The sequence below is a fragment of the Cervus elaphus genome, chromosome 2 (genome assembly GCF_910594005.1).
Source record: "Cervus elaphus chromosome 2, mCerEla1.1, whole genome shotgun sequence".
NCBI lineage: Eukaryota > Metazoa > Chordata > Mammalia > Artiodactyla > Cervidae > Cervus > Cervus elaphus.
This window is the reverse complement of record NC_057816.1, coordinates 6,652,989-6,670,779: the sequence shown is the minus strand read 5'-3', so window position 1 is coordinate 6,670,779 and position 17,791 is coordinate 6,652,989. Positions and strand designations below refer to the sequence as shown.

The 17,791-nt window shown below is 52.7% G+C and overlaps 1 protein-coding gene across 2 annotated transcripts in view; it reads left to right on the top strand.

The window, feature by feature from the left end:
• PACS1 (phosphofurin acidic cluster sorting protein 1) overlaps positions 1-17,791 on the top strand; it is a 146,151-nt gene that overhangs the window by 111,915 nt on the left and 16,445 nt on the right. For both annotated transcript variants that reach the window (XM_043926355.1, XM_043926363.1), the window contains exons 3-10: positions 7,083-7,172; positions 8,082-8,207; positions 10,437-10,581; positions 10,801-10,892; positions 10,993-11,073; positions 13,790-13,849; positions 14,618-14,778; positions 15,125-15,218. In XM_043926355.1, the coding sequence (XP_043782290.1) occupies positions 7,083-7,172; positions 8,082-8,207; positions 10,437-10,581; positions 10,801-10,892; positions 10,993-11,073; positions 13,790-13,849; positions 14,618-14,778; positions 15,125-15,218 (849 nt within the window). The remainder of the gene's footprint in view (positions 1-7,082; positions 7,173-8,081; positions 8,208-10,436; positions 10,582-10,800; positions 10,893-10,992; positions 11,074-13,789; positions 13,850-14,617; positions 14,779-15,124; positions 15,219-17,791) is intronic.

Sequence of the window (17,791 nt, the reverse complement as noted above, 5' to 3'; positions counted from 1 at the left end):
AACACTAGTAACCTAATTTTTAATACATTAAGACTCATTACTGGGTATTTTTATGTGTCATAAGTAATGGTACTATGAAAGTGAAAGTTTTGGTTGCTTAGTTGTGTCTGACTCTTTGTGACCCCACAGACTATAGACCACCAGACTCCTCTGTCCATGGAATTCTCCAGGAGTGGGTAGTCATTCCTTTTTCCAGGGGATCTTCCCAACCTAGGGATCAAACCTGGGTCTCCCGCATTGTAGGCGGATTCTTTATCATCTGAGCCACCAAGCCAATCCCAAATGTCAATGGTACTATAGCATCAGATACAAACTGTTTTGCTTCTATACTGCAAATGAAGATATATGGTTCTACAGATTTAAAAAGATACTGAAGATAATTTTGAATTTGGACCCAAGTTGGTAGTGTCTGGCACCTGGAAGAAGCAAATTCTGGGACCCACGAGGGGCCGAATCTTTGCTGAAGGGCAGTAAAGACGAGACTGGTACTGTGCTGGGCTCTGAAAGTGCCCGAGCTGGCTGTGACCTTGTAAGCTGCTCTGCATCTACGTCCTGTTACCCGCGCATACAGGTTCACGTTCACAAGTTTGCGGCTCAGATGATGCATTTGGGATGGAAACGTTTCAGGGTATTTACGGCACACATTTACATAGTGAGAGTTCAGATAATGAGGGCCGCTGCTGTTGGAAGGTGATGATATGTCCCGGTGGGGGTGGGGGCACAAAGAAATAAAATGCAGTCAGGAGGATGGAGCACGCCCAGGGGTGGAGGAAGTTACCAGTCATACGTGGTGCTCACAGGTGGCCTCACTGAGAAGATGGCTTTCATGCAGGGACTTTGAAGACGGTGAGGGAGGAAGCTGTGCAGATACCTAGAGGAAGAGCACTGCAGGCGGAGGGAGAGCCAGGGCAAGGCCCTGAGCAGGGGGGTGCTGGCAGGATGGAGAGGAAGGAGGAGGGGCCGCTGAGGCTGGAGGGGGGTGAGAGGAAGAGGAGGGGAGAGGACAGAGGTGGGGGATGGGGTGTACGCCGCGATGGGAAGGTCTCTGGCTTTTATTCTGTGTGAACTGGAGGGTTTGGTTTTTCTCTTTATTTTGTGGCTGCTCCATAGCATTTGTTGTTCAGTCACTCAGTCGTGTCTAACTCTTTGCAGCCCCACGGACTGCAGCACGCCAGGCTTCCCTGTCTTCACCATCTCCCGGCACTTGCTGAAGCTCATGTCTGTTGAGTTGGTGATGCCATCCAACCATCTCATCCTCTGTCATCCTCTTCTCTTCCTGCCATCAATCTTTTTCTCAGCATCAGGGTCTTTTCCAGTGAGTCAGCTCTTCACGTCAGGTGGCCAGAGTATTGGAGCTTCAGCTTCAGCATCAGGCCCCTAAATGAATATTTAGGACTGATTTTCTTTAGGACTGACTGATTTAATCTCTTTGCAGTGCACGGGACTCTCAAGAGTCTTCTCCAGAACCACAGTTTGAAAGCATCATTTCTTCGATCCTCAGCCTTCCTTATGGTCCAACTCTCACATCCAGACATGACTACTGGAAAAATCATAGCTTTGACTAGACGGGCCTTTGTTGGCAAAGTGATGTCTCTGTTTTTTAATATACTCTCTGGGTTTGTCATAGCTTTTCTTCCAAGGAGCAAGCGTCTTCTCATTTCATGGCTGCGGTCACCATCTGCAGTGATTTTGGAGACCAAGAAAATAAAGCGTGTCACTGTTTCCGTTGTTTGCCCGTTCCCCAACCAAGGGTCGAGCCCATACTCCCTGCACCCCTGCGCTGGAAGTGCGGAGTCTTAACCACTGGACCACCAGGGGGTCCTGACTTGGAGGGTTTTGAACAGGGAAGGTGGCATTGTTCTGGCTTTTGTGTGGAAAACAGTGTCAGTGAGAAAGAGGAATCAAGAAGATCAGCTCTGACAGTGATTCTGGCAGGAGATGAGGATCGCACCGAAGCCTTGGCCTCAGCAACTGGAAGGGTGGAGATGCCATTAAGTGAGATGGGGAAGCCTGTGGGTGAAGACGGTTTAGGGGGAAAGATCCAAAATTCAGCCCATCATGTTATGTCTGTGGTGACTGTTAAACATCCTAGGAGAGATACTGAATGGACAGTCGACTGTGCGAGTTTAGAGTTCGGGAAACAGCGGTCTGGGAGAGAGACAGTTTGGAGAGTTGTCAGCTTATCTGAGACCAGAAGATGGATGAACTCCTCAGGACTGGAGGGAGTGGATACAGAGAAGAGAGCTTGTCTAGAGATCGGGGCCGAGGGACTCCATCACCGGGACGTCAGGAAGGAAAGGAAGGACCTGACCTGGGGGCCAGGAAAGAGCAGCTGAGGGCGAGAGGAAATCCAGGAAAGTGCGGTGTGCGGGAGGCCATGGGACGGAAGAGGGGCCGGAGGGGGAGTGACGGGCCCTGTCAGAACTCAGATCAGTGGAGGAAGAGGCATCCCCCGTGGAGGTTCTCAGAGACCCTGAGGATGGCAGCCATGGTGGGAATGGCGCAGATAGGAAGGCTGACGGAGTGCGGCCGGGAGACAACCAGAGAAGTCTTCAAGAGCAAAGATAGATGGCTCTTGAGGAGTTTGCTCTAACAGGAAGGTGAGGTGTGGGGCGGTAGCCAGCAGGGCATATGGGGACAAGAGAGGATTTTTTTTTAATGAGAGAAATATTAGTAGCCTGTTTGCTAATGGAAATGATCCAGAAGAGAGAGCAAACTTGACTGTATGGGAGAGGAAAGAATGACTGGAAGAGCCTCTTACAGTCAGTGAGCAGGTGAGCAGAGGTGGGGTGGTGGGGCGGGAGCCCCCCGGTGTGACCGAACGAGGCCACACAGACGTGGCCAGGAGCTCATGTGGCGGGGGCTCTTTTCCTATCGCTCCAGTTTTCTCGGCACAGTAGGAATCGGGGCTGTTAGCTCAGCGTGAAGGCGGGGTGGGGAGGTGTTTGGGGCGTGAGGATGGAGTGAAGGGGCAAGTGCCCAAACTGGGGAAAATGCAGTGTGATCACCGGGCTTCATGTTTGGGATCATAAAGTCCAAGTCAGAACAGAGAGCAGATCATCTGATTCTCTCCAGGCGTGTTCAGCTTGTGCTGCCGGATTTATACAGCGTTGGAGTGTGGAGAACAGCAGCGGGCAGAGGCCCTCGGGGGTGGGCAGGGACCGCTTGTCCAGACGGTGGCATTTCAGCTGAGCAATGAGCAGAGGGCACAGTGGGCATGAGGAGGAGTGAAACGCGGGAGGATCAGCGGGTCGTAGGCCTGGTGGGTTCGAAGGATTGTTGTTGACACACTAGAGAGAATGAGCTGGAAAGAACGGGAGGTGGAGATCAGAGACTGGGCCATGTGACATAGAAGATTCAGTCGTCCGTATCGGTAATGATAAGGTCCAGAGTGTGATCAAGTGGATGCAGGACTCGGACAAGGATGAGGACGAGACCCCTGGGAGACGGAGCCACGGGGTTTAGAGGCTGGGATGTCCGAAAGTGCACGTGTCAAAACCATGAACTGTTAGGGTAGGAGGAGTCCTGGGGAGAGGAACAGTGCGTGATGGACTAAAGTCAGGAAATGAGCAGGGGGCTCCCTTGGTGGTCTAGTGGTTACAAATCTGCCTTCCAGTACAGGGGGCGTGGGTTTGATCTAGGAACATTCCACATGCTGGGAGGCAGCTAAGCCCATGTGCCAAAACTCCCGGTGCCTTAGAGCCGTTGCTCTGTAACAAGAGAAGCCACTGCAATAAGACCTCGCATCACAGTGAGACAAAGCCCAAGCACAGAAATGAAGACCCAGCGCAGCCAAAATTTAATTTTTTTAAAAAAGACTCAGTGCAGCCAAAAATAAATGCTCCTTGGAAGAAAAGCTATGACAAACTTAGCGTATTAAAAAGCAGAGACATTACCTTGCTGACAAAGGTCCGTATAGTCAAAGTTCTGGTTTTTCCAGTAGTCATGTATGGATGTGAGAGTTGGACCATAAAAAAGGCTGAGCACCGAAGAATTGATGCTTTTGAACTGTGATGTTGGAGAAGATTCTTGAGAGTCCCTTGGATCAAACCAGAGTCCACACAGATCAAACCAGTCAGTCTTAAAGGAAATCAGTCCTGAATATTCATTGGAAGGACTGATGCTGAAGCTGAAGCTCCAATACTTTGGCCACCTGATGTGAAGACCTGACTCACTGGAGAAGACCCTCATGCTGGGAAAGATTGAAGGCAGGAGGAAAAGGGGACGACAGAGGATGAGATGGCTGGATGGCATCACCGACTTGATGGATGAGTTTGAGCACTCCGGGAGATGGTGAAGAACAGGGAAACCTGGCGTGCTACAGTCCGTGGGGTCGCAAAGAGTTGGACACGACTGGGCAACTGAACAACAACAACAGAAATTTGAAAAAAGAACAACAACAGCCAAGAAGAGAGGCAGTGGCAGCCACTCAGAGAGGGACTGGGGGAGGCGGGAGAGAAAGTGCTCTGGAGCTGATGCTGGGGAGCGGGGAGGACTCCCTCCCACCGCCAAGCCCCGCAGTCACACCTAGAATAGCAGAGGGGGCAGGGTTTCTCGGCAGTTTCCTGGGGCTGTCCTGTGCCCTGCAGGCTGGTCAGCAGCAGCCCAGGCCTCTCCCCTCTAGAAACATCACACTCACACACACACCCCCCACTGGTAACAACCAAAAATATCAGTAAACATTGCCAAATGCCCTGGTTGAAACCACTGCTATATATAAACCACATTTTGAATTCTTAGCATTTCTCGGATTCATTGTCCAGAGACTTCTTAAATCCTAAGAGCCTAAATAAATTAAGGAGAAAACTTTGTCAAGACTCTTGGTCATAATAGAGGTTACAAAAAGTGTTATTTAACACATGAAGCAGAATTTACTTTATTATTTTTTGTTGTTGTTTAGTTGCTAAGTCATGGATTGTAGCCCACCAGGCTTCTCTGTCCATGGGATTTCCCAGGCAAGAATACTGGAGTGGTTTCCATTTCCTTCTCCGGGTTATTATTTTTAATTGGCATAATATAATGGTATTCTAATTATAAAAGCATTGTGAAATATTACATTTAGGAAATTTTTCTTCCTGCATTATATAAAACCTGCATTTTATAAAAGCAAAAATCAGAGATATGTAAGAAACGTAAAAGTTAAAACTAAAATTTTTTCATTTCTAAAGGACAACAGCAGAATACCTACTCTAGTATAGCAGAATAACTTCACCACCTTGAATTAGAAAAAGATTTCTTAGCTAGGACCCAGAATGCACTAATCATAAAAGAAAAAAAAATTAAATACTGCATCAAAAGATACTATTAAGAAAATGAATAGGCAAGAAAATATTTACAATTCATAAATCTGGCAAATTCTTGTACAAATTAAAAAAACTTACAATCGAGTAACACGATAAACAACGTGGACAAAGAAGTTTGATGAGGCTCGTCGTAAATGCAGATTTACAAGTGACCGATAAATGGCTGGGAGGGTGCTACGGGCACCAGGGAGACGCAAAGTGCGGGCGGAGTGGTCCTCTGCACATGCGCAGCAGAGTCCGTGTGTCCTGGACAGACCACGCCCATGGTCTGCGAGATGCGAACACTGCAGCTGCAGGTGGAAAGTGGCACCAACGCTCTAGAAATCGGTCTAGTCGTTTCTCATAAAGCTACAAGTGCGTCTCCCCTGAGGCCCAGCCATCCCTCTCCTAGGGGTCCAAGAAAAAGAAAATACCTCCACGCAGACTTGTATAGGAACGGTAGCTTTGGGACTTCCCTGCTAGTCCAGTGGTTGAGAATCCACCTGCCAATGCAACCGGACGCGGGTTCGGACCCCAGCAGGAGAACTAAGGTCCTGCATGTGGCAGGCGGCTAAGCCCCGTGCACTGCGACTGGAGCCAGAGCACCACAACTGGAGAGCCTGCGCACCGCAGCGGAAGAACCCGCACACAGCAACGAAGACCTGCTGCGACCAAAAATAGAATAGGAATAAACAAGCACGTAAAAATCAGAATGGCAGCTTTAGCCATTGTGATTGCTAAGTAGAAACGCCCCAAGTGTGAACATTCAGCAACAGGACAGTGGGAGCCACGCGTGGTACATTCGTGGGACAGAATTCTACTCGGCAGTCCAAGGGAATGTGATACACACAGCAGCCTGTATGAACCTCAAACACATTATAAATGTTGGGCAGAAGAAGCCCATCCAGAATAGTACACGCCATGTGGTTCCATTTATGTGGAATTTTAGAGCAGGAAAAACGGATCTCTGGTGAGAGGAGTCAAAGCAGCGCTCGCCTCTGAGGAGGGGTGCAGGATTGACTGGGGGGTGGGTCCAAGGGATTTTCCCAGAGTGAATCAGATCTTGTACATCTTGATACAGATGCGGGTTACATGGGTGTAACATTTACTAACTTGTCCATCTGTGTGCTGGAGATCTGGTCACTTCACCGGGTTAAATTAAACTTAATTTTTTTAAGTAATTTTTACAAATTTACTGTCATTCCTCAGACCCTCTGGCTGGTCTCTTTTTACTTTGAGGACCAGTTTAGCCCAGCTTTATTTTTCTTTAAGAACAAAAACACTAGGGTGTCTTAACCCAGTGTGAGGTTTGGCAGAGACAGTACTTAAAGCAAAAGTTCCTGGGAAAAAAATGATACCAAAGCTGAGACTGGGAAGGTGAGTTAATGAGCTGTGTGCGGAAGCATGAGAGAGGACCCATGAAGAGAAAGCAGCGTGCCAAAAGGCCCAGGGAGAGGACAGTGTGGCTGGTCGGATGGGAGGAGGGCGGCCAAGGAGCCTCGGGGAGAACTGCCACGCCTTGGGGTGCCACCCTTCTGCCTCTCCCTCAGGGGCAGTGGGAAAGGAGAACTCGGATGCAGTAACAAGTCATTTTCATGGGAAAACCCTTTGTAAACAGCGTAATACATGTAAAATCATGTCTACGGTAGTGGCTTGATTTTAATCAAGTACAGCAAAGACTGACGGAATGTCTGAACTGGTAAGATTCTTCATGGAGTTTAGGTGTTGTTTGCAAGCATAGTATTTCTTTTGGTCTGATTTTTGGTGATGCAGCTTTGACCTATTTTGTCTTGGTTTCAGGGTTCAAAAAGGATTCTTCGCTCCAACGAAATCATCCTTCCAGCCAGTGGACTGGTGGAGACAGAGCTCCAGTTAACCTTCTCCCTTCAGGTGAGAACCTGCTCAGTCTTAGGTCATTAATATGCCATGTGCCCCCTGATCTCGAACGATGCTCTAATCTGGAGATCGTTTGATCCGAGAACAGCCCAATGGCTTAATGTCACCCAGAGCTTCTGTGGCCTGCATGGATGGCTGGAGCTATCTCTGAGGCTGCCGCACCATGCGTGCTGAGACCTGGATGAGCTGCTGCAAAGTACACCATGTCTCATTCTTCTTTTTCTAATTGTAGTTGATTTAAAATGTGTTAATTTGTGCTGTATAGCAAAGTGATTCCATTTTATACACACATACATAGACTTTCTCCTTTTTCTTTTTTGTTTCCTATATTACATATATATTCTTTCTCATGTTCTTTTCCATTCTGGTTTGTCACAGGATAGTGACTATAATTCCCTGTGCTATACAGTAGGACGTTGTCGTTTTTCCATCCTATAGACTAGTTTGCATCAGATCCTCTTTCCTTGGACTGGGCTGTTGGCCCCACTGTCCTACCGCAGTCCTCCCCATCTCCTCTCCTTAGTAATCTGTGCCCCTGCTCCCCGAAGGAGAGGGTGCTCCTTCAGTCTCATTTTGCCCCCATATTGCAACCTCTGTCCCATCCCTTCTCCTCCTTTTCCATCCTAGTATGTCTGTCTCTCCTCGTAACCCCAGTAGCCCAGGTTGAATGCTCGATCACCTGGCAAGGAAAGAGGCCATGTTTCAGAACACGTGTGGGCCTCCAGCTGCAGAGTGGAAGCCTGGTGCTGGGAGGAACCAGATGCTCCCCTCACCCCCCGTCACCCCCTCATACGGAGGGGAGCCAGGGAAGCAAAGGATGGTGGTGCGTCCTCCAGCAGGACTAGACCCCACGGAGGGCCCCTCTCTGACTAACTGTGCCCGGCTCTGTTTTGTGCCTGGCAGTACCCTCATTTCCTGAAGCGAGATGCCAACAAGCTGCAGATCATGCTGCAGAGGAGAAAGCGTTATAAGAACCGGACCATCCTGGGCTATAAGACCCTGGCCGTGGGGCTCATCAACATGGCGGAGGTGAGAGCGCGCGGCCTTTCAGAGCCCGAGAGAGACCCCAGCCCAGCCGGGGCTCTTCCCAGCCTGCCACCAGGCTGTTTTATTCCAGGTTACAAATTAACTCTTTTATTGGAAATTGAGGACATGCCTCTTTTTATCCAATACTTCCTTGCTCACAAAAAGTTTCCTCTTCAGCTTTTTAAAAAATGTCAGAGAAAACTTATAATAGTATGAAGGATTCCCGTCTACCCTTCACCCAGACGCTTCAGTGTTAGCATATCTGCCTTTTAGTTCTCGCCTGTGAACACAGTGTGCATGTTCTTCGCTTTTCTGAGCCATCGAGAGTGAGCTGCAGACATGATGCCCCGTTACACATTAATATGTTGTTGCTGTTCCGTCGCTCAGCGGTGTCCGACTCTTTGCGACCCCACGGGCTGTAGCCCAGCCAGGCTCCTCTGTCCCTGGGATTCTCCAGACAAGAATACTGGAGTGGGTGGCCATGCCCTGCTCCAGAGGACCTTCCTGACCCAGAGATCGAACCCACATCTGCCTTGGCAGGCGATTCTTTACCACTGAGCCACCTGAGAAGCCCACATATTAGTATGCACTGCGTCAACTTCCTAGAACTAGGAATGCTCTCACGTCTGCGCACCGCCCGCCGTGAAGATCAGGACGCTGACGCGGCCCAGGAATGCCCTTCGCAGGCCTGGGGCGTCACCTGGGAGCGCGGGCTGCGTTTACTTGTCCCTTTGGTCTCGCTCGACCTGCAGTCCCTCGGATTTTCCCCATGTCTTTCATGCCCTTGACATTTTTTTAAGAGGACAAGCTGGTTTCTTTATTGAATGTTCCTCCGTTCGGGTTTGTCTGATGTTTTCTGAAGCTCACATTCAGCTTCCGAGTTTTTGGCAGAGCTACCACAACAGTAATGCAGGCAACACTCCGAGTCGACTTGCTCCGTTACTGGTGAGGCTGTCTTATCGCTCGGCTAATCGAAGATGATGTATGCCAGGACTTCCAATATAAAGTTAATTAATACATATTTTGTTCTTAGCGATGAAAAAAACATTTTATAGGCAGCTGTTTGAGGACCCTGTAACAGTCTATTTTTTCCTGGTATCTTCACCCAGTAGTTTTAGCTTCTGTTAATGATTCTTGCCTGAATCAGTTATTAATCCTTTGATGTGAGCTCACATTCCAGTCAGCTCCAGTCAGCTCCTCTGGGTTCCTCCAGCCTTTGTCCTCTCCACGTTCCTCAGTCTGTTTGCTTGTTTGTGAGGCTCTCCTGTATGCGCAGTAAATCTTCTCAGCCCGGATGAAGGGGAAGAAGAAAGGGACCACAAATCAATTTTAAAACGTATTTTTGTATTTTAATACTTCAAATAGGAAAAAATTTTGCGACCACCTTTTACAAAAGGTGAGGTAGCCCCAGCGCATCTTTCCGCCATCTTCGTGTTTTGCATCAGAGCGAGGGCCTGGGGGAGCGAAGGCTGTGGACGCCGGGTCGAGCCCTTAGGTCCTTTCCCTCGTTGCCAGGGACAGGTGGCCGCGGTCTGCAGGCGCCACCCCCACCCCTGAGCCTGAGAGCTGGTTTCTCTGTGAAAGACTTAACTAAACTGCAGTCCTAGAGAGGAGCAGTCATTTTCTACCTCAGGCCTCGACTTTTATCTCTGAGCACGTGACCAGAACCGTTACTGGCACTTCTGGAGACAGTTTTTAAATGAGACTACGGAGACTTCCCTGGTGGTCCAATGGTTAAGAATCTGCCTTTCAATGCAGGAGACACGGGTTTGATCCCTGATCAGGAAACTTAAGATCCCACATGTGGCAGCGAAGCCCTCATACCGCAACTCCTGAGCCCAGGCTCCCTGATGAGAGATCCCACGTGCCGCATCTAAGACCCAGCACAGCCAAACAGATAAAGAAGTATTGTAAAAATAAATAAAGTGAAACGAGGGAATCCCTGGCAGTCCAGTGGTTAGGACTCTGCGCCTTCACTGCTGAGGGCCAGTTCAGTTGCCGAGGGGTTCAGTCCCTGGTTGGGGAACTGAGATCCCACAAGCTGAATTGCACAGCCAAAAAAAAAGGCAAAGTGAGACGGAAGGCAGTAGAAGAGCAGGCGGGGGAGCGTGAGGAAGAAAATGTGTTGGCAGCACGCCGCTCCCGGCGGCTCGCGCGTCCGCTGGGGTCTGTGGAAACGGGCCGCCCTGCGGGGCTCTGTGTGAGGCGTGTCGTGGCCGCCCGTGCTCCTAGGTGATGCAGCACCCGAACGAAGGCGCCCTGGTGCTGGGCCTGCACAGCAACGTGAAGGACGTCTCCGTGCCCGTGGCAGAAATAAAGATCTACTCCCTGTCCAGCCAGCCCATTGACCACGAGGGGATCAAATCCAAGCTGTCTGGTGAGATGCATGGTGTCGGGAAGCCCTGCCCACCCCCACCCCTGGTCTCCATCCTGGGAAAGAGGAGCTTAGGGGTCCCTGAAAATAAAGGGGCCGGGGCCCTCTCCTCTTCCCCAGCCTAGTCTCCACCTGAGGATAGCGGGACTCCAGCCGGCCAGAGCCCCCACCAGGCCACATCTCCCCCTCGCGAGGTTCTCTTACTAAGGTGTCTGTTTCCAGACCGCTCTCCTGATGTTGACAATTACTCTGAGGAAGAGGAGGAGAGTTTCTCATCGGAACAGGAAGGCAGTGATGACCCGCTGCACGGCCAGGTAACTTCCCACAGCCCCTCACACACCGAGGCCGGGAAGCCCCTCCAGACCCTCGTGGGGTTGGGGCTCCCCAACCTCATTCCATCCCCTGCCCGCTTAGGACCTGTTCTACGAGGACGAGGATCTGCGGAAAGTAAAGAAGACCCGGAGGAAACTCACCTCCACGTCCGCCATCACAAGGGTGAGCCGGCAAGGTCCGGGGAAGGTTTCCACCGAGATTTCCAGTCGGGGGTGGGTAGGATGGGAGTGGTGTTTTCAGACTTCCTGGGAGCTTTTTTTTTTATCAATAACATCCACACAGGGCCGTCCCCTCAAGGCTCTGATACACCCCTTGGTACCACGTTCACCTCCACCTCCTCCACCACCAGCTGATTAAGAATCACTGTGGAGAGAACCGGCATTCCTGATGGCAGCGTGTCACATTCTTCGGGCTCTCTTAGGATAGAAGAAAGTTGAGAAACCTTGTTGTAGGCTTTGAAACAGATGCTTCCTCAGGGAGCAGATACCCCCTTCCTCAGATACCCTGCCTCCCCTTTCCAGGTGATTACTGTGGATTTCATACTGTCCACTGCATAGAGAAGTCCAGTCCTCTCTAGGAGAGTCTCCACTTCAAATCGTTTGTTGAACTTACCCAGAAGTAATAGGCTAGTGCCTGGAACTGTGGGCTTGATACAATGCCTGCCTTAATGGATCCATGACATTAGAGACCAAATGCCCATGGAATCTGTCTCCTGCGTAAGATTTCCTAAGGAGCCACTGCTTTTGGTGAAATTAGAGTCCTGGACTGAGATGCCAGCATGCTCAGTCACTCAGTCATGTCCGACTCTGTGACCCCACGGACTGTATGTAGCCCACCAGGCTCCTCTGTCCATAGGATTCTCCAGGCAGCAATACTGGAGTGGGTTGCCATGCCCTCCTCCAGGGGATCTTCCTGACCCAGGGATTGAACCTGCATCTCTTGCACCTTCTGATGTCTAATACCTGAATTTCTAGGTTAACTCTGACCTATTCTGGGGTTCCAGTGCCAAAGTGTAGGAGAGTCACAAGTGTCAGGAGCTTTTTGGAAGAGAAATTCCTGGTTTCATCAGTCCCCAGAGGCATCCTGATCCTCTCTGGGCAGATCCAGCCTGGGGACCCTGAGAGCGGAGATTCCCATCACCTTCAGGAGTGAAATAAACAGAGGCCAGACCTTCCCAGCATGTGTGTCTGAGCCTGGTTGAGCCTGGTCCACTGTGAAACATGCTGTCCTTTCTCCAGGCATCCTGGGGTGTCCCTGGGCTTCCATGTAAATCCCTAAGACCAAGGCCTTGATTCCCCCACTAAGCGATGTCTAGAACGTGTTTGAATCATTTCATTGTCCTCAGGCTTCTCACCCTTGATTAGGCTCCTATGCCAAGTGAGGCCCGTCCCAGCCTCTAGCCCCGCTTGTGCTCTGATGATGGATGGGTGAGGCAGGCTGGCTCTCTTTTGTGACTCCTGCTAATTTTTTTTTCCTGCACTATAGCCACAGAGGTCCCATTTTCTTCCCTTGGGTGCCCCCTGGAGCTTTATACCCGCCTCTCCCTGTCTATCCAGCCTCACCGGCTACAGGACCAGTGCTCCGCACTCCTTTGATAGCCACCCCCGAGGGTGTTTTTGTTGTTGTTGTTAAGTGCAGGGCTTTCCAGTCAGAGTTTCAGAGTAACTGTTCTTTGATTCCTGTCTCCTGTACACACTCGTCCTCTCTCCACCGAGAGCACTTGTTTTAGGCGCGCTGACTGAACAGTCACTGGGGCTCCCAGTCTTCCTCTGCTTGGGGCGCCCTGCTACTGAGGGCAGCCCCGCCGTTTCCCGAAGGCCCAGCTCAGTCTCCCTCACAAGTTAGTCTCCTCCATCCCCAGCTGGTGAGTCTGCCGTCCAGTCAGGAGGTGCTGGTGGCCACAGACTCGTCACCGTAGCTGGGGTTGGACACAGAGAGTCGAGGAAGGCCTGGTCTGTGGCGTCAGGGAGCTCACAGTGTCCACTGACACAAACATTTCACACGAGTGGCTGTGACGGTGCAGGGCAGGCGGCAGATGCGTACTGTCAGGGCCGCGACGGCAGTAGGGGGGAAGTGAATGACTGAACTGGACAACTTCACGGGCGAGATGCTGAGAGATGCCGGGTTTTCTGAGAGTCAGCAGACCTTCACCACATGGATTTGGGGCCGAAGTTTAGTCAAGGCAGAAGCCACCGTATAAAAGGCCCAGCAGGGGTCACCACACACAGAGCTCTGCAGAGTCTTAAGCAGTGAGTTCCCACCTAAGCGGGGTGTGAGCGGTTAATGGCGGGCGAGGCCGGGGACAGGCAGCACAGCCCTGCGTGGACACACAGTGATGCCGAGAGGCTCCGGGGCCCTCGAAGGCCATCACCTGCGGAATGACTGGTGGGATCTGCCTGTGGAGCAGTCACGTGGACTCTGGAGGGAAGGAGACTGGAGGTGGGGTGGAGGGGGCTGGCAGAGGGCGGTCGGTGGCCCCAGGGAGGCTGGACGGAGGCATTGTTGTTCCAGGTGGACAAGTGGGTAGGACTCAGCGGCCCTGGGCCGGGAGGTGAGGTGCGGGGAGAGACTCCAGGTTCAGACTTGGTGACTGGGGGACCAAGAGAGGGGATGCATGGGAAAACGTCGAGTTTGAGGAGCCTGTGTGTATACTGCTGGCGCTCACCCATCAGCACCGTGTTTCTGAAAGACTAGAGAAAGGGATGAGCAGGAGGTGACGGTGGGGAGTTACTGGGGTGGGGTCCCGGGGTAGAGACTGTCCCCACCACTGTCCTCCCCCAGCTCTTTACAAAAGCGGGCCCTCGGTCAGCCTTCCGACGAGTGATCGCCTTCCACACGGGGCTGCTGGCTGAGAACCTCTGTGTCTTTGTCCCTGCAGCAACCTAACATCAAGCAGAAGTTTGTGGCCCTCCTGAAGCGGTTTAAAGTTTCAGACGAGGTACGAGCCCTTACTCCCGAGCCGGACGGTGAGTGGAATTCTGGAGTGTCGCCCTGGTTCCCGGGGCGCAGTTGGTGCTGCCGCTGGGAGTCGAGATTCCAGGCCCCCCACGTGAGGCAGTAGATAGAGGAGAGCCTCACGCTACTTGGAAAGAGGAGAGATTGGCAGGCAGCGCCCGAGGTTTGGCCGTCTTGAGCACGGGGCGCCTGCTGTTGGTTAATTCCAGGCCTCTGGTGTGGGGTGTCCGGCTGTTGTTCAGTGTTCCCTCCTGCCCCGAGGGGAACATCGTGAGGAGCAACCCGAGGTGGGCACCTCCTCCATGGCGTCAGGAACTGGCCACTAGGGAAGCATATCCCCCCACCCCACCCCCGGGCTCTCGCAGACCAGAGCCGGCCCTCACAGGCTCTCTCCTTAGTGGACCAAGACTGGAGACTTGTCCCCTGTGGACTCGAGGGGAGGGCAGCGTGAGCCTGCCAGGGTCCCAGGCTTCCGCGCTTTCTCCAGCCTATTCCTCAGGAAGAGTATGGTCTCGCTCCCTCTCTTCTTCCTGACGCTGGGTCCTGGTGGGGAGCGCCAGGGAGGCACTGAGGGGGGACCCCGGCCTCACCATGTCCCTGCTCTCAGGATCAGATCACAGAAGGGAGGAGGGTGAAGCTATGGCAGGTCCCCCGAGGGGGCTGGGCAGGGTGGCCAGTGGGAAGAAGTTGCCCGTCTGCATGCTGTGAACAGGGGTAGCCCCCCACTCAAAGGTTTTGTCTTCCTCCGCAGGTGGGCTTTGGGCTGGAACATGTGTCCCGGGAGCAGATTCGAGAAGTGGAAGAAGACTTGGACGAGCTGTACGACAGCCTGGAGATGTACAACCCCAGCGACAGTGGCCCCGAGATGGAGGAGACAGAGAGCATCCTCAGCACGCCAAAGCCCAAGCTCAAGTGAGGCCCGCAGCCCCTGTCTCCTGAGGCCACACCGTCTCCTAGACCCTTTTCCCCACCCCCCATGACCGGGAATCTTGGCTCCTCACCCCTGATGAACCTCCAGCCCTCTAGATAAAGGTCGTCATTTAACTGACAGAAGCCACAATAGAACTTTCTCAAGTCCTTCAGTCCAGGCCCCCCCCCCACCTTGTCAGCCTCTGCAGTGTCTCTTCCTCCCGACATCCTTGAAGCCCGGGTTTTCAATCTTTCTAGAACACCGGCTCTCCCCGGCTGACCACAAGCTGCTATTCTGGGGCCTGGCGGCCCCTGACTGACCCTGACTGTGCTTCTTTGCCGCCCACAGGCCCTTCTTTGAGGGGATGTCACAATCCAGCTCCCAGACGGAGATCGGCAGCCTCAACAGCAAGGGCAGCCTCGGCAGAGACGCCACCAGCCCTGTGAGCATGCCCGAGGGCGGTGGGCGCGGGGCCGGGGAGCGGGCCTAACACGGGGTCTTCTGCACGGCGAGGGTGGGGGGCGTGCAGAGCGGGGCTGGGGGAGCTGGGGTAACACTGGGTCCTCTGCTCCCGGCTCATTTGGGACCCGTGAGCGGTCTCATCGTGTTTCAGCCTCGGTTGTCATCTCAGTCCTGCCCGGCACTTAGTGCTCTGAGGGCACTGCTGTGGCTGGGCGGGTATCCTTTTTGGTCTCTTCCCGCCGTGACCTGGAGCCTTCCCTCCAGAGCACGCGGTGCCTCGACACCACCCCTCAGCACCCATCACGCAGTAGCTGGGAGTGTGGCATCTGGCCAGGGGTAGCGACTCTGCTTCCAGGTGGGGAAGGGATGGGGCAGGAAGCCCCCAGGGTCTGTTCAGGAGAAATTACATGGGCTTTGCTGAGGAAGGGGGCAGTGCCCTCCCAGAATGGAGAATTCAGTGGGCAGGTGTCCATTTGGCCTGGTGAGCCAGAGGGAGCCGGAGCCCCCCAGAGCCCAGCCTCACCCCAGACCACGCCCTGTCCCTCCCTGGGAAGGCCTCCCCAGCCGTGGAGCAGAGCAGGAGCCTGTCTTGATGCTGCGCCCACCTCAGGCCCTTGGAAGCTTTCCTTGCCCCCGTTTACAGCCCACGGAAGGGACAGGCCGATTTTAGTGGGGTCTTTGGTTCGCAGCTGAAAGCCCAGTGTCTTCTCTGTAGATCAAAGAAATGGAATCCTTTAAGTCCTCTTGCTCTTGCTGCTTTAACAAAGAAAATACAAAACTCACTCAGCAAATAGGTATGAGCCTGTGAGGAAACGTCCTGAAGCGGGTGAGGCCCTCCATTCGCCCCCACCCCCGTCCATTCCCGGGCGTCTGCGAACCGTCGGCTCAGAGACGGCCTGACTGCCTGCTGCCACCAGGTGGCGCTGTCGTCCGCCTTATCCCTCCTCCCGCTGAAGGCTCAGCACGTGCGGTCGGGCCCTGGAACAGCGGCACCACGTGGCCTTAGCCAGCAAACGGGGGGGGGCGAGGGGGGGGTGGGGTGGACCCGGCAGGCCCCCCGAGAATCCCTCTGCAGAGAAACCTCAGGCCTGACACTTGCAGAGTCGGCGCTCTCTGCCTTTCCAGCCCAGGTTCCTGTGATCTGGGGCGGAGGAGGCCTCACACTGCTTCTATTCAGGATGTCCTTGTAGCTGCTCTTTCTGGAGGGGCTACTGAGTGGCCCTGCTGAGTCCTCACTGTCCACGTGGACGGATCGCTGACTTCGGGCCCAGAGGCCACTGCAAGTGTAAATAAAAGGGGCTGTAAATAAAAGGGGTGCAAGTGTAAATAAAAGGGGTGGACTCTTCCAGAGAGAAACCTGGGGCCTGGCCAGGGGCAAACTGACTCCAGGCATTCTAGGAATGCAGAACAAGGGCCCTCCTGTGACACAATGCAAGCAAATTATGAGCTGAGATAGCACCCCAGAGCGCTAAGCCTGGTGCCTAACATATGCAAACACCCAAGAAATGTTAGGGATCATTGTCAGTCAACCAGTAAGAGAAACTATCTTAATGAAGCTGTCTCTGAGTTGATGCAATTTGTAGACTCTGCTTTTAGTCTCAGTTGCATTACTTACAAAATTTAAAGAGAAAAAGCAATTGATGTTCTGGGCCTCAGGTGCCATATTTGTAAAGTGAAGCTGCTAGGAAAGATTGAAGGCAGGAGGAGAAGGGGACAACAGGATGAGATGGTTGGATGGCATCACCAAGTCAGTGGACGTGGGTTTGAGCAAACTCCGGGAAATGGTGAAGGACAGGGAGGCTTGGCAAGCTGCAGTCCATGGGGTCGCAAAGAGCCAGACATGACTGAGCAATTGAACAAAAGGTGTCAGCACAGGCGCCCGGTTAGAATCAGAAGTCAGTGGAGTCTCAGTCCTGGCAGTGTGATGGCCTAAGGACCCCTCTTCAGGCAGAACATCGCTGTGGGGCAGAGTTGGGCTGAGAGCACAAACTCTGGAGTCAGTCTTCTGAGTCTTAATTTTGACTCCATCACTCCACTGACTGTTCTGGGCAGTTACCAAGGCTTCGTGTCCTCATCCACAAGTTGCATGTAAAAAGGACTTGCCTTGCAAGGCAGAGTGAAGATCCAGTGGGAGAAGGAAGCTAAGACCTCCAGGGTGGCACTTGATTGGTGGTTGGACTGGTTCACAGCAGGGGGAGCAGCAGTACTGAAAGCAGCTTTTCCACTGTTACTCTGGGCCCCGAGAGCCATTCCAGTTCCGGACTCCTGAAATTGATAGACTCCAGTTGTCTTTTTAGTGAGTCCTTCAAATTCTGATTCTTTTGGCCAAATTTCAGACTTTGCTGGTTCTCTGTGATATTTCTATTTTGAAGAGCCCCATATGTCTTGATGTGGGTGTGGAACTTTGGAATCCTTTCGCATGAAAGGCACTTTGGGAACTGCAGAGCGAGGCTGTGCTCTTCACACAGCGAACTTCGAGACGTACGAGGGGAAACATACGGGGCCGGTGCACCGTAGGCAGGCGAGCACATGCCGCCCCGCTTTCGTCCTCTC